The sequence below is a fragment of the Mesoplodon densirostris genome, chromosome 6, assembly GCF_025265405.1.
Source record: "Mesoplodon densirostris isolate mMesDen1 chromosome 6, mMesDen1 primary haplotype, whole genome shotgun sequence".
Classification (NCBI taxonomy): domain Eukaryota; kingdom Metazoa; phylum Chordata; class Mammalia; order Artiodactyla; family Ziphiidae; genus Mesoplodon; species Mesoplodon densirostris.
The window spans coordinates 68582008-68599456 of record NC_082666.1 but is presented as its reverse complement, the minus strand read 5'-3'; the positions used below and the strand labels follow the sequence as shown (position 1 = coordinate 68599456).

General features: G+C 35.2%; 1 protein-coding gene across 9 annotated transcripts in view; it reads right to left on the bottom strand.

The window, feature by feature from the left end:
* Positions 1-8529: 8529 nt before the first annotated feature.
* Positions 8530-17449, bottom strand: part of PTPRD (protein tyrosine phosphatase receptor type D) — a 534283-nt gene continuing 525363 nt past the window's right edge. For all 9 annotated transcript variants that reach the window (XM_060102137.1, XM_060102140.1, XM_060102139.1 and 6 more), the window contains 3 exons: positions 14463-14617; positions 11235-11370; positions 8530-9142 (listed from right to left, as the gene is read on the bottom strand). In XM_060102137.1, coding sequence (XP_059958120.1) covers positions 9074-9142; positions 11235-11370; positions 14463-14617 — 360 coding nt within the window. In that variant the 3' untranslated portion in view covers positions 8530-9073. The remainder of the gene's footprint in view (positions 9143-11234; positions 11371-14462; positions 14618-17449) is intronic.

The window sequence follows — 17449 nt, the reverse complement described above, 5'->3', positions numbered from 1 at the left end:
TAGCTCTTTTATTTCCAGTCCCAGTAGGAAAAATAAATGATAAGAACTGAAGAGACCAAAATAATTTTGGTTTCACTAAACTTTTTTTCATAAAGTCTTTATTATATACACTTTTGTATATATTAATATACATAATGTCAAAGCTGAAGTGGGAGGTCCTTGTCTTTACCCTGAGTCTGAGCAGCTGATGCCCTCCTCAGACTGTGTCTACACACTTCTAAACTGTACTGGTGTAACACACAGATCCTTGAGAAATAAAGAAATATCTTTAAAAATGACAATTAATATGATTAAAGTTTCTGAGTTAACTGGGTTTTTTTAAACTATTTTTATTTTATGTTGGGGTATAGTTGATTTACAATGTATTAGTTTCAGGTGTACGGCAAAGTGATTCAGTTATATGTATACATATATCCATTCTTTTTCAGATCCTTTTCCCATATAGGTTATTACAGAATATTGAGTAGAGTTCCCTGTGTTATACAGTAGGTCCTTGTTGTTTATTTTATACAGAGTAGTATGTATATGTTAATCCTAAACTCCTAATTTATTCTTTCCCCAGACCTTTCCCCTTTGGTAATCATAAGGTTTTTTTTTTTGAAGTCAGTGAGTCTGTTTCTATTTTGTAAATAAGTTCATTTCTATCATTTTTTAAAAATTAGATTCCACATATGAGTGATATCATATATTTGTCTTTCTCTGCCTGACTTACTTCACTTAGTATAATAATTTCTAGGTCCATCCATGTTGCTGCAAATGGAATTATTTCATTCTTTTTTATGGCTGATGAGTAATATTCCATTGTATATTCCATCTTTTTTATCCATTCCTCTGTCGATGGACATTTAGGTTGATTCTATGTATTGGCTGTTGTAAATAATGGTTACACTAAAATTTAACAACAATTATTTCTACATCAAATTTTAGCAACATTGAATAGCTTACTAGGTTATGATGAATGTTCCTTACCCGTGTAAACTTTCTATGGAGTTGCATGTCATTCCTGTAGTCTAAGAGTGGGCTGGATCCTGTACATTGACAAACACTGCTATAATATTCATATTTTGAAAACCAATTTATTTTACACGTGTATATATATAAATAAATAATAGCCATTAATAAATCTTTGTTGACATGCAACAAATAGAGAAAAACACAAGAAAGTAAACATATAGCTCAGAGATTTATCAAAAAACAAATGCCTATGGAACCACATCTAGATCAAGAAATAAAATATTGTCAGCACCCAAGAAGTTTGTTTTCTGCTCTCCTAATCAATGCTTACCTCCTCCCAAGAGGGAACCACTTGAGAATCATATAGTGCATACTTTTTAATGTATGGTATGTTATGTTTGCTTTATGTTATGTTGATCATACTTATTCACTGTATTCCATTGTGCCATTTTACCAAAATATATTTATCCATTTTACTGTGGATAGACATTTATGTTATTTAGAATTTTTGGCTCTATGATTAATGTTTCAATGGACAGAATTTTATTCTGTTCTTAGTCTCTTGCTCATATATGCATGCATTTCTATTTATGATGTAATTACAACCTGTAAAACTACTGGATAAGCTATGTATATATTCCACTTTACTTTGGAATGCTTAACCGTGTTGTACAGCATTTGTAAAATTGCATTCTAAGAAGCAGAGTGTGTGCTCATAATAGGGAATGGCGCAGAATTCCATAGAAGCTTTATATGTGTAAGGACCATTCACTCAGACCTCATGGATTCTCACCAACTTTTAATATTGTTAGCCTTTTTAATATTAGCTGTTCTGGTGCATGCATATTGGTATTGCATTGTGGCTTTAACTTGCATTTCCATGATTATTTATTAAATTAAATAATTTTTCATTTGTTTTGAGCAATTTGGCTACCTTTTTTTTTTTTTTTTTTTTTGGTGACATACCTATTTAAGCCTAGTGCCTAATCTTTTCTGGCGGTGGGGGTACCTGCCTTTTTCATATATATTTTTAGGAGTTGGTTATATATTGTGAATATGGACCCTTTGTTACTTATAGTGGTTAATGTTGGTAAGTTCTGAAGTATTATGCTCCTATTCAAATTCCTGATATTGTTTGTCCATCTCTTTTGTTTAAATCATTTTGCTGGGGTTTACCAATATTGTTGTCCTTCAGGGAATCAGCTTTTAACTATAAGTTTTGTTGATACTCCCTATTATGTATTTATTTTAAATTTTACTATTATTTCTTTTCTTTATTATTTCCTTCCTTCTACTTTCTTGGGATAGAATTAACTGTTAATTTTCTAATTTCTAATTAATTTCAAGATCATTGGTTTTCAATCTTTCTTTTTTTCTAACATATGCATTTAAGGCTATAAATTTCTGTCTAAAGCACAGTTTAGCTTTATCCCACAAGTTTTGATATGCAGTATTTCATAATTTTATAGTTATAATTTCTTACTTGCATTGTGATTTCTTCTCTGACCTATTGGCTATTTAGAAGGCTCTTTAATTACCATGCATACATATGGGAATTTTCTAAATATCTTTGATATAGACTTCCAGTTGAACTGTAATGTGGTCAGAGAATGAATATACCCTACATAATTAAAACACGCAAAATTTATTGAGATTTGCTTTATGGTCCAATCCCTAGTCAATTTTGGTAACTATTCCATGTGCTCTTGAAAATGTATTCAATTCTTATTGAATGTATTCTTAAGCTGTTGAATAATCTTTATTCTTAAGTTGTTGAGTAGTGATCTACATAGGTCACTTAGGTTAATTTTGTTAACCAGGTTATTTATATCTTTTATATCATTACTAAATATTTTTGGTCTGTTCTGAAACAGTAATTTTACCAACTACTGAGAGAAGTGTTTTAAAATCTCCCATTATGATTGTGGATATGTATGTAATTCTATTTATTTCTGCCTATTTTTGTTGTCTCTATTTTGAAGCTGTATGATAAGTGCATACAAACAGAATTGTTACGTCTTCCTGGTGCATTGAAGCTTTTTTCATTGTGAATTGACTTATTATTTGCTAATGCTGTGGCTGAAATTAATAGCAGCACAGCATTCTTTTGGCTATGTTTGCATGGCATATTTCTTGATCTTCTTTTACTTTCAGCATTCTTATACTTTTATGAGCACTATATATCTAGACTACAATGTATATTTTTAAGTTGGATATACTACATTTACATTTAATTTAATTTTTGTTTTGTTTAAATCTTTCATATTATTATTTTCTTTCTATTTGTTCCACCTGTCCTTGGTTCTTTCCTGAGTTCTTTTTTTTTCTCTCCATTCTTGCCTTTTTAAATTGATTTTTAAAAATTAATCCATCTTCTCATATATTTTAAAGCACCCCTACTTTAAAGTACTTATTATAAAAATTTTAGAAAAAAGTACAAGATAGTTTTATTACATAGTTATCATTTAGTAAATGATGCATTTCTTTCCAGTCATTTAATTCTGTTTTAATATGTGTACATAATTTTATACCTCCTTTTAATGATTTTTCATGTCATAACTGTTTCCCACAAACTACTTAACCACTTAATGGCTAAATTACAATGTATTATTCATGGTATTGTGATGTGTGTGTGTATAAAATTTTACATATATACAATTTCACATATATACATTTTATTTTTAATCATTTCCTATTAGTGAATATTTAGGGTGTTTTCACTTTTATTTTGCTATTACAAATAATGATACAATCTACAATTTCAAATTCATAGTTGTTCCTTACTATATTTATTTCCTTAGAACTTACAGAAACCCTTTTTAAAAATCATAAAGTTAAACACTTTTCAGATTTATAATTTTACAAATTATTATACTATATCGAAATTCTCTTATGAAGTCTAATCATAAATATGACTAAGAAACCTAAACTATTAGTGAGTTATTATTAACTAATAATTCCTACATGTGTGTACATGTGTGAAGTGAGCTATTTTGTCATCTTTGGCATTCCAATCAGACATCTGTTTAATATAATGCATCACAATGATCAGAATATTAAGTATGATTCACCTTGAAATTTTTGTCCTGTTTTTCTGGTTAGGGATTGTGTGCTTACACAATCAATCAATAGGGTGATTGAATCTATAAAATTAAAGGATAATTTAGGTGGAGAGCAAGAAAGAGGGAGGAAAAAAGAGTCTAATTGTCTATTTAGTATCAAGTTTTCCAAAATACTTTTTGGATAATGGGACTGTTTCATTCCCTCATCATTTCCGTGGCAACATGTAGTTGTAACATTACCCAGCATACCTGTGCTTTGCCTTACCTTAATTCATTAGGTTGATTGGCAGTCAGTTGTTGCTCCTACCATATTCATCACTATTTGGCAAGGTGACAGCTACTGTACATCCTTCTTGATTTGGCAACTCAATGAGCACATTCTCTCCTCCTATCCACAGTTGTGATCCTGAGATGATCACTTACTCCAGGTCATATCAATGGGGGCCGACAAGCATCCATTCTGTTCGGGGATTTCTGTTTGTGCTGTTGGGGAATTAACTCTTCCACTTGCCTGCTTTCTGATGTTATGATCCCAGAGTTTCCACGGACCGCATAGATTGCTTAGAACTGACACTAAGAAAGTAGAAACCAGGATGGGAGAAAGAGAGAGATGCCAAGTGTTGAAGATATCACCTGAGTTCTGAATCCAGTTGTTTCTGAAGATTATATATTTCTACTCTCTCAATATAAGCCCATTCCTGATCTTTAAATATATGAGCCCAAAAACACTTTCCTTGTCTTTTAAGCTGAGTCAGAGTTTCTGTCCCTCACAATAGAAAGTCCTAACTTCATGGATCTCTACTTTCCCTTATAACACTTGTCAGAGTGTAATTTTATCATTATTTATCTAATGCAAGCCTCTCTCCCTAGGCTGCAGTCTCCATAGGAGAAGCAGCAGTATCTCATTTGTTCACAGTAGCATTCCCAATGCCTACAACAGTTCTGACTTATAATATTGAATGACTGAATAAACAATCCAAGCCAAGTATTTTCTTAGCCATGTTCCCAGAGTTTTTATGTACCTGAGAGATGCCAGTTATTTCAAGATGATAATACTTATATACATTCTAATGCACTTATTTGTATATAGTAGTCATCATGAAGAATTAAAGATTGCCCACGATCTCTAGTTTGAATGATACCAACGCTTCTTTCTTTGCTGTGTGAACTTGGGCAAACCATTTCTTTAAGCCTCAGTTTGCTTACCAGTGAAAGGTGCTCACCTCAAGGCAGGCACCTGTAGATAGCAGCCTCTTGGTAAGTAGAATTACTATTAGTATAAAGGAACTAACCAGATAACCAGGGGGGAAGAGGGAACATACATAGTTAGTTCAAAACCAAAGTGCTTGAGTGGACAAAAGCAAAGGCCAGGGCTGCATAACACTGACATTTTTATTAGAATTCATTTGTAACAAATGGAACTTGTGTCAGCAAAGAACTGATTTTCATACAGACTTCTTTCGCCACCAATGTAACGAAGTAAGAAAATAAAAAGCACGCCTTTCATTCTGTAAAACATTTACGCGTACTACTAATTAGAGGTAATTGTATTTTTTTAACAAGCCATTTTACAAGTTTTTTTTTTTTAATTTTTCAGTCTATGCATCCAAAACGAGAGCAAAGAACACAACTGTTATTATCTTTGTAAAGACACTCCGAGCTTGGATGGCAAAGCCACGTAACAGATGGATAGGATGGATCTGTAGCCTTCTGATCTCTGCTGGAGTATCAGGGCACCCATAAACCCAAAGGAAACTAAAATCCAAAACAGGAAAAAGAAAAGGTAATTAAAAATTAAAAAAAGGCCTAAAGCAAAGCGAAACCAAACCAAACCAAACCAAAACAAAAACAAAACCAGGAAAGAAAAAAATCTGTACGTTACTGCAGAATTTTTCCTATCCTGTTTCTATGTTGGGTTATTTACATACACACAAACGAATTTCTGAAGCAGTTTCTTACAGATGGGTTCAAGTAATAACATTATTGGGTGTAGAATCAATAGGGCAGTGCATAGTATAAAGGTATAGAAAGTGCAAAGTTCCCTAGAGGCCCTTCCCTCCCCTGGCTGTCCTCGCCATTGTCTAACCATGCAAATCATTTTTAAAAAAGAGCTAAAATAAAGTTCTGTACAAATCACTTTTTATATATTTTGATTTTTTTTACCTTTGTAACTAATTACAAAATTATACATAACTACACGTACATAGGTAAATAATAGCACCGTACTGGTTATGATGATGAAAATAATTGGAAACTTGAAAGTTTATGGTAATGGTAGATAAAGATGTTTACCTGGGAAAAGAAGATAGAATGGTTGTACAGAAAAGCAGAGTGGAATGCACATCAATGACAGTAAGGGAGTTAGCTCTCAGAACAGCTCCTGAACAGTAAGATATCTGGAATAGTCTCCTCCTCGCTTGTCTATGGTATGCATCCCGTTCATTTTCTTCTTGTGATTATTCTCCCCTTTCCCTTTGCCAAATGGGCAGTTTTGGTTTCAGGGAGAGAAACTGCTCATTGGCCAGTTGTTCTGATGTGCAATACACCATTGGATTCTACCTGTCCAACATGGCATGTCTGCATGATGCAATGTCTGTCTGACCCCCTTTGTTTCACTAAATGAAAATCATAGCACTGAGTAATCTGGCACTTGGATAAATCTCCAAAAGATACAAACTAAAAGAAAACAACAACAGACCCACATAGTGCACATTCTTCTCTTGTTCTGATGTAGGTTAGAGAGTCTCATTCTGAGGTAGCCTTCTAGATACTTATTATTATTTTTTTTTAGTATTATAGTTTTTCTTTTTTTTTTCTTTCTTTTCTTTTTTTTTTTTTTTTTTACAAAAGTGCTCAAATATGATGCTTGCAAGTGTTTGGTCTCTTGGATTTCTTTCTGCCAGTGATGGGAAAATGTAGAAAACAAAAATCCTTCCATGCAGAACATCAATGAAGCTAACATTAAACCAAAATATTTTACCAAAACTCTTTAATAAGAGTTCCTTAGATATTCTGAGTGTTCTTTAAAATCGTGTAACATATGGCAAACTCATGCCATTGTCCATGGCTTCCTATAGAAATTATGTTGAAAAATTTGGGGGGGATATATATATATATACATATATATATATATTTTTTAAAATTTCTCCTTTTAGAAAAATCCTAATGAAATAGTAAATATGTTCAAAGTTGACAATCATGTTTGTTAATAAATTAAGTTTGGTGCAGTTACTGAATGTTCCAGAGCAGATTTGGAAGGGATTACAAATAAAACAAGTAGCTTTTCCTGATGTTGACAATTATGAAAGGAAGAAGGGCCCTGATTATCCAAGTGCTTTGGGCCGGTACAATCACTAACATCCCCGACTTGGTTGAAAACTAGGAATGCATATTATTCAAAGAGTTTTTGTACATGTGGTAAACAGATAATGCTTTAATTGGAAGAGAAACACATACGAACAAATAATGAAAATATGAACCAAAAGCTGAAAAGAAATGCTATTAAAATAGGCATCAATTATAAGGCACTCTAAATGCAAAACTAAAACCAAAAGGAAACAAAGTACAGCACTTCCCAGGAATGCTGTATGCCACAAAAAATGTTTCTGACTGAACAGAGTAACATGAGTTTGGCTTTGCCCCTGTTACATATCATAAATGCAAATTTCATAGCACATACTATAGACAATATACAATTGAATACACTGTTTTTTAAACATTTTGATAGCTGATATATTACAACATTCTCTCCTCCTAAAGGGATATGCACTGACCTTTCCCACATGCACACCTCTTAGATATTTAATAATGTTTTATTGCACTAGAGTGTTAGAAATATTGAACTTTGTTGGAAGCCTGGCTAACAAAATAGTATTTGTGAATATGATTGGGGGTGGGGGAGATTGGGTAGGAAATTAAGGGGGTGAGGTTTGACAATCACTGATGTGCATTCCCCATTTCCCTTAAAAATTAAAATTTTGTGATATTGAGAAATATCAGTATGTCATAAAATTAATAACAAATTGAAAAAGATGTTACAATAGCTTCTCTACCTTAAAAAATTTGAAAACTAAATCATGGAAGAACTGAATGATAGCTATCTATCTTTTTGTGTGGACACACTATCTATATATACATAGACACCCCTATAAAATATGGATATATATGTATATATGTTAGCAGCAACTTTATACTTTGCGCCTCCCTGTTGATTCCAAAGAACAAAACAAAGTTCTCTTTGATTATTTGAAGAAAATGGGTACTTTCTCAGCAACGAAAACCAGACAGAAGTGTAAAAGTAATACCAGACGAGACCGATACTGTAGATTAAGAGTATTGCACAAAAATGTGCAAATTTTCCAATTATTTGATATTTCTACAGCAAGGTATCACAGATAACAGTTCTACAGCTTAAAAAAACCTACAATTTGGAAATAAAAAATGAAGAGTTATGTAACTTTTTTAAAATTCACTTTATCGAATGATACATTTTGTTAAAAAAAAATTACACAGTTAAAAATGAAGCACAGGTCAGCAATATCTTTACAATACTAAAAAACTAAATCAAAGACTTTCTTTTTAAACATTCCCCATCCCCTTTCCCCCTAAAATGTTATCATGGGTAGTATGGTGGGAAGGGGCGATGTCAAAGCAGAGTCAATTTTGTCATGAGAAGCCAGCAAAGATCTTGCCCTGAACTGCTGCACTCAGGCCATTTCTCTTTGCACCCATCAAGCAATCCTGAACAAGATGGCGGTTCTTTGCTGTGATTTCTTCTTCCCTTTATTTTGAATCCTTGAGGTATCTGTAAATAAAATCCTTCAGATGCCTCATCAGTCAGGACTCTCTTTATTATTTCTCAGGTTAGATTATTAAACTGTGAATTCTTGGTCCACCCGGAAGAGTTTGTTTTTTTAAATTTGTTTTGTGTGATAGTCCCACTAAGTGGTTGTTAGCTAGAAGTTAAGAAGGACTTCTCAAATGCCCTGTATGGCTCAGAAGAGACTCCATGGATATTGAAGGGCTTGCAGTAAAAATCCAAAGTGGGTCAGGGGTTTCTACGTTGCATAGTGATCAAAGCTGCCCAGGTACTCTAGTGCGGCTCGATAGCAAAACTGATACTGATCCTGCCGGAGACAAAGCATGGGGAGAAAGAAAAGGGGCCATGAGTACATTTTAACAGAAAAGTGGAAATCAATGTTGGAAGACAAAGTTACATCTAGACGGGGGCAAAATCACTGCTTTCGCCAGTCAGTTCAATCCAATGACCAATTGTTTTGTTTTGTTTTGTTTTGAGCAAAGAACCATTAGCCACATGGGGTACTTATTAACTTCACCACTTAATTCAACTAAAATAGTCTCCTAATTCCAAAGTAGTAACAGCTCCTGTGAACATTATCTTCCAGACATATGTGAACTGTTCTCCAAGGATAGTACCAGACAATTACCACCAATGAAACATGGGAACTCCTTATATGTCACAGCTGTCTTTTAAAATTATCTAGTTATTTGAGGTAAGTAATTTTCAGTTTGCATATTTAAGAGAGGCCTATGCAGACACATATTGTCCTGAGGAAAATGTGGTTTCATTTATCTTCTGGGCTGTTGCCAAAAACATTTGAATTAAAAAAAAAATCTTATCAGACAGTAGACCTTGTTGCCTGCAATCAGAATTATTCTCCATTGTTTCTGATGTGTTTATATAAGTGAGGGAAGCGGCCAAAAGGTATCGTTGTGATGAACATCAGGCACACAAAGCCGAATACGCAGGGCACTGAACTTTTAGGCTTTTCATCCCTTGAAAATGGCATCACAAGACTGGCTGCCCATGTCCAAAAATACCTGTGCCATTTGGCCAAAACATTTGGCCTAAAACAGCATGAAACATGTCCTTTTTCAGACAGGGAAGAACACTGTCAAATGGGAATAAGTGGGGGTGTTATAAGATAGAAAAATTATAATTTACAGATGAGAAGGGGTGAGAAAAAGTAGGATTTTTCCCGTAAAAGAAACTTATTTTCAGTAGCCAATGGGGCTGAAAGTAGATAGTTTCCATTTTTCTTAAATGTGCATTTTTCTACCATAAAAATGGTAACGCAAAATAAATGGAGTTTGCTTTCCTATCTTGTCACAGTAAGTTGCTTGGCTAAGTGTTAAGGCTTTTTAAACGTCCAATTTCCCTTGTCACCCCCAACACCCATTAAGTTTGTCAGGCTGACATAATGTTTTGAGTATTGCAAGCCAAATGCTTGCGCTATTTTGAAATCAAAGTCTGGAAGATACTGTGGGTTATGAATTTAGGAATACATATAAATTGTATAATTTGGTGGCCTTTTGAGAAACAGAAACACTATCTATCACTTATATTATCCTTAAAATGAAGTCAGTAGGTCAGACTGGCTAAATCATGAACTCCTATTATTCTGAAAAATATCAGAATTTTCATATCAGTTCTTGGAGTAGAAAATGGAAGGCTAATTTCTCTAGTGCATATCCAGGATGCAAATATTTAAAAATACTATTTTTTTTTTTTTTTTTTTTTGCTGTACGCGGGCCTCTCACTGCTGTGGCCTCTCCCGTTGCGGAGCACAGGCTCCGGACACACAGGCTCCGCGGCCATGGCTCGCGGGCCCAGCCGCTCCGCGGCATGTGGGATCTTCCGGGATCGGGGCACGAACCCGTGTCCCCTGCATCGGCAGGCGGACTCTCAACCACTGCGCCACCATGGAAGCCCTAAAAATACTATTATTAAGAAATGAAATATAGAGCAGTTGATAATACCTAGGCATATAGAAGGAGAATGGAGGCATAAAATGGGCCAAGGGTCTATTATCTACCAGGTATATTATCTACCATTGGGCTTTTTACATATATTAAATTCGTGCAATGTATATCACATTAATGTATATATATATAATGAATTATATGAAATTGCCATTTTTATAGGCCCCAGAGAGTGACAGTTTAACATGGTTCAATCTAATACATCATCTTAGATAACTTCCAAACCAGCTCTAAGACATTGATACTGTCACTCCCATTTACAAAGGGGGAAAATGAGGTTCAAAAATATTAAACAACTGGATGCTTTTCCTACAGTTTCTTCCTGCATTTTGCCTCTGGTGTTGAGAGTCTCTGGACTCTAGGAGATCTGGGCAAACAAAATGTATTATTTGGTTCTTGAGATGTGACAAACAAACTCCTGGAGATTTTTCTCACCTCTGTCTGCACCATGGCTGGTCGTTGCGTTCTTAACATTTTGACAGTCTGGAAGATATCTACTACTCCTTCATATCTCATTCTTTCCAAAACAATGCTTAGTGTTATGAAGACTCCAGTTCTTCCAACGCCCGCACTGTCATAATAACAAAGACAACATTACTGGATGAGACACTCATGGTCTTGGCCACATTTGCTTGGAGGTGGACGTATGTCCAACAGCTTCCATATTACATTGGGTTCTTCTACAGCAATGTTCAGGAAAATGTGGTGTTGGGTTCATGAAATGATTACTCTTAAGACAGTGTGCCATGATAACAGGTGAGAATGAATGTGGAGTAATTAGGATTAAGTCATATAAAATATAATAACCTTTCAACTGGGATTATATGACAAAATATAATAACCTTTCAATTGGGATTATATGTCATTTTGGAAAGGCCCAGGAAACATAAAATAAATGGATAAAAGGAATGGTAAATAAAATATAGATTTATACTCTTCATGAAGATCCTGAAATTGTAGACTTTGCCTGCTTAATATTTTTAAAGTATGAAATAATTCATTTTTTTTGAATTTTAGAATTTTATTTATTTTTTATACTGCTGGTTCTTATTAGTTATCTATTTTATACATATTAGTGTATACATGTCAATCCCAATAGCCCAATTCATCATGCCACCACCACTGCTGCCCCCGCCACTTTCCCCCCTTGGTGTTCATACGTTTGTTCTCTACATTTGAAATAATTCAGATAAGGTAAGACAAACTGGGTGCCTTCAAATTTTCTTGTAGTCACTTAAGAATCTGTGCAACATGTCCCATCACCTAGACGTATAAATAAATATGAAGGTATATAGACTATTCAAATTCAGACATCAGTTTTGACATGAGAAAGGAGATTCTATCAATATAACAGGATTTTTGACATGGGATCCTCATTTAGTCTTTGGAAGGGTCTATGAATATCTTATATGTATGGATTGTGTAAATACATATATATATTTTCTGTTTCTGAAACTTACAACTTTAACAGGTTATCAAAGGGGTCTCTAAACTGGAAAAAAATCAAAAAAGAAGAAGAAGAAAAAAAAGTGGTTAAGAGCCACTGAGCTATACACTTATCTACTATTTTTAGAAATTCAGTAGCTAAAACACCAGGATTCTTTCCACCATGTTAGCAAGGTTTTGAGTTTCTGTTTTCTTTATTGTTTTAAGATGATTCCAGAATTGTAACAGCAGCAAGAGAAGAAAATTAATTCATAGCTTTTGTGCTCTTAAGAAGTAGGAAAGCATCTGGAGGTTTAGGTAATGAGGAAAAGAGTGAATAATCTGAAAAATCCCTACATTTTTGGCTCCTAATTAAGCAGCATGTGTAATGCTTGGGTACAGGCTGTAGAAAATGGATGGATTCATTTACTTGGGGATGTAGTTGATATATAAATAGTGTGTCCCTTTATAAACTGGGTTTTCTAAAGAGTCCTAACAGAAATTTAAGTGAAGCTTTAAAATCCATAGGCAGGTTTTACGAAGTGACTAAGGATAACCAGGCGCAGTCAAGGCTCTCTGTTAAGCTGGAGTAGATGACCTTGAAGGTCCCTTTCAACCTTGAAAGTCTCTCTTAATCCTGAGAGACTGTGATTTATGATCTTTTTGTTGAATGGTCCAGGTACTCCAGAGTCTATCTTACCTTGATTTGATTGCTCAAATGTAACGAAAATATAGGGTCTCTGGCTTTCTACTAGGTGCTTTCAAGAAAATAAGAGACACTGGCCTTATAACTTCCAAATTTATTGACTTTATCATGTTTTTAATAAGCTATAAATGAGTGGTATTTTAAAAATATTCCCAGATAAGAGAAGATATCTGGAAGTCTTTAAGATATATGAATAACGTGTCATAGTATATAAAGGAGTCTTTGTATATACTCTATATACAAATAATTTTGTGACAAAGGCAATGAAAAGAGACACATGCATACACACACTTATTTATACTTGTGGGAATGCCTGAAGTTAAAGAAAAATATGTTGAACATATTCTTTTCTTTATAGCTTGTACTGGAAAATTTGGATTAGGATTTGGGCAAATTATGTGGAAAATTAAGGGGGATATCCAGGTAATTCAAGTCCAATATATACCACCCACTTTGTCTGAATATCGAGTCCATGCATCATTTCCTACATGCTCTTTTGTGGCCTAGAGCAAAGAATTTTGGATAAACTCAACACACAGCAAATGTGTATAAATAAGGTCTGCTTCTCATATAATAGCACACTGTGTGTCCCAGAAGGGGTCTTGGAGATCAGCTGAGAAAACTGAGGTCTAGAGAAATTTCCCTACTGTCACAGAGCTACATGATGATAGAAGTGGGACTAGAGCTCAGATGTTTTGAATCCCATGTCTAATATTTCTCCTGTTTTGAGACCTATCTCCCATATCACTAGGAACTGTAGTTTGGGATTTGGGGGGGGGAAGCAAAGTAAATTTTTTAATAAACTCTTTCAAGATTTTGACCATAAAGAGATTACAAACTGAAACTAAAAAAAATTAGGTGAATTCCTTTTGCTAGAAGGTTTTTGCATAGTAACTTCCAAAAGCACTAAATTTATGGTGAGTGTCCTTTCTGAACGGTTTACTTGCTATTTCTATTAGCTTCAATGACTTGAATTATAAAATGCTGTGGAAACTACTGAAAATAATTCACTTGAAGGTGCTTCATTTTCTGATATAGCAACAATTTTCAAGCAAATTGCATTCTAATCACTTACTGACTGAAAAGAATTAGTATTGTTATTAAGGCTTAATAATTATTTATGGTTTTCTCAAGAAGGCAAACACAGGAGAAAGATACAGAAAGATAGTTATCAGGGTAATGCTATGAAAGCAAAACAAGTAAGGAATAATAAACTGAACAAATTATCACTCGGTGATGTACAAACAATTCCTGTTACGGTAAAACAGGCAAGGAAAACACAGTTTGGTTCTTTGTTACAAGAGGCAAAATTTGAAGATAAAAATCTTCCTCTGATTATTTTCACTTTGTGGAAAGAAAGAGAAATGAGTCCTTGCTTTAGGGTTTACAATACATTTCTGAGAAAAATAAAAATAAAATTTCAGTTATGCAGATTCACAATAAATTGGTACCAACAATGAATAGACAACAGTACATATTTTCAAAGTTATTGCATTCAGCACAAATGGAAACTCATCATTCCTGATTCTCACCTGCAATGGACTGAAATGGGTCCATCTTGGCCAAACTGCTCTTTTGTTTTATGGACTTGGCCAATGAAGTCAATAAATCCTTCTCCAGACTTTGGCACTCCTTGCTCTGGCCAGTCAGTGAACTGGAACTGCCTCACGGTTCGGGACTGCCCGTCCTTTAGAGAGAAAGCCACGTATCCAACCGCAAAGGAGGACGCCAGGAGGATTCGGCCAGGGCACAGACCACAACAGCAGGCATGATTTTTTCCAAAAAAGGAAAAAAAAAAGGGAAGTAAAAGTTAGAAACATGTTTAACTAGAAAATTAGTCAGTATCTTACCTGCTATTAACACTGTCTACATTCACATATATTTAAATTGCAAATTTATTTACGCTCACAATGCCCATTAAAAACCTGAGCTTTCATAAAAAGCCACCTAGTTTCCATATTAGTAAATGCTCTGAGCCCCAAAGTTTGCCTTCAAAACCAAAGTGGAACATATACACTCCATTTCAAAATTTTCAGAATCCAATAACTTCTTAATACTGAAAGGAACATCCAGGCATGTCATCCAGACCAGAGGTTTTGCTACTGTCATGATACCTTCACATTTGCTGTGTTTGCTTATTTGCAACATTGTCAAATGACAAATAGTGACACTGAAAGGATCTGATGCAAATTGGGTAGCTGTTGTTAACCTGGATGCCCCACACGTCTCAGAGGTATACTATTTCTAGCCAAGGCAGTATACACAGCGTGTACCAGGCGACTGTGCTGTTGAGCAGGAAGTGACGTGACCCTCAAGGAGATAGGAGAGATTATTAGTAAATAAATGCTGTTTTCTGAAAAAGGACTCTTCCTGGCTGACCACAGGAACTGAGGTGTCTGTGCGGGGCTTTAACACAGACAAACCAAAAGCTAGATACAGGAGCAGTCTATCTTTCCTACAGTGATTAGGCAAAATTACTCTGATTCATGAAGTATAAATGGTTTCAAAAGAAGACACTAAGGGACTTCTGATTCCTTCTGGAATTGTACAGTGTTTTTGGAAGCACAACAAATGCAGAAGGGACCCTGTGTTTACAGAAGCAGGAATAACGATTATGACCATCAACTTTCTTCCCTGAATCAACAGAGAGAGAGAGAGAGAATACAAATTCCAAGTTTACAGGGGCTGATTCTATTTGAGGAGCCCCTGCTCCTAGTTAAGGCTTCAATTTGGTCCTCCTTTCCACTTTTGTAACAACTCTCTCCACATTAAAGTCCTTTTGGATACAGATGTGCAAGTTCCCAAGATTCTGGTTAAGTAGACAGAGACACAGTCTTTCTCATTCAGTTATATGGAGAAGAGGGGATGGCCCAACTCGAGATGGACACATATCAACCAGCCTGATGGTTTCCATACGAACAGGGCATATTCCTGACTGGAATCATTTGGGAATCGAAATAAATTGGGAGATCACCTCAAGTTTGTGAGAATACTGAGGAATATGAAAGTAACTGCTTGGCCCCATAACAAACTTATGGATGGTTACCATGGAAGCATGATTTACTTCCTTCTGATTCTAGAAAAGGTTTGAAAAGCACAGGAAGGGAAGCCAGAGGCTAGGTAATACAGATTTGTCTTCCTCTGATTGTCCTGGGGATTTCATTTCTGACCATAGTTGTTTTTAACAGCATGTGTACAAACCTTTACGATTTGGAGGAGAGACCACCTGACTCCACTTAAAGGTTACCTGTTTAACAATACTGTATTCTCAAGTGCCAACTTGCTTTCTAAACTGGGAAGTTGAGATTAGAAACATACTAGGAGCACAAACAGCAAATGCTATGGCAGCTAAGAAAATTATACAATCACAGAGAGGCTTCAAAACAAAACATATGAACAAGTTCCTGCTTCAGTGTTTCTTGTCTCTGCCATTTGCAGAGCCTGACTCCTACACTTTGTCATCAGAAATGGTTGGTGAGTTTGCTTGGAATGCACTCAGTTTTCACTCACATATCTAGCTTCAAATTCTGAAAGGGCATGCTTTTTCCTTTTTTTTTTTTTTTAAACAATGGGTCACCAAGGCATGCTTGCTTGGGCAACTCAAAACGAGATCTAAGGACTTAACTGCTGTCTTGAGTATAGTGACCTTCAGAGTAGTTAAGACTTCAGACTTTCTGGGATTAACAGGTCTGTCACCTGGGCCAAGCCGCCTGCTAACCAATTTCTCTTTCACTTTAGGTCAACAGCCAGGGCCAGGCTTTGGGGATTAGTAGACAATCTCTAAACATGAGTCTTGGTTGAGAAAACTGCTTTCCAACAAAAACAGTGGATAAAGTAAATAGCTCTACCCTACAGTTTTATTCAACCCACCCACTGTGACAGTTCCAAAAACAAAGCAGGGCTTTGGACTAACCCCACTCTCTTCTAAGATGTGTTTGTAATCATGGTTTGAAAGTGGCCAAAGGCAAGGATATTAAAGTTTATGCATAGAACATCTTACATCAGGGCTGAACCTTGCACTCAGCAATCTAGATAAGAAATGCAGAATGAAAATTAGCCAACAAGGGTCGTGGGTGCACAGCTCTCGTGGACAGACACATTAGCACACCGAGGAATAAACCATGCCAGGAATCAAATTAGAATGTGTAAAGCTTGTCAGATTCTTCTAAAGAATGCCATTTGCTCAGCAATTTTAAAATCATACCAAATTAACCTCCAAGCCAACATGACCTAAAGGGCTTAGCAAAACAACAACATATTTACAGCCTCAAGTAATGAAGAAGTCAAAAAAGCTCCAAAGAGAATAAGCTGAGGAGGTGAATGTAAGCGCAGCCAACCAATCAATAAATGCTTCCCGGCACACACACTCACCAAGCATGTCCCCAAAGTTGGGCTGCCAGATGCTACATTTGAATGTGAGCCAAGCCTGGGTTTGTGAGAAACCTTACAGGACAGGAAAAGTTACTCTTATATTTAAAAAAAAAAAAATCCTCCAGGATGAGTGACTTCTTTTCACTTT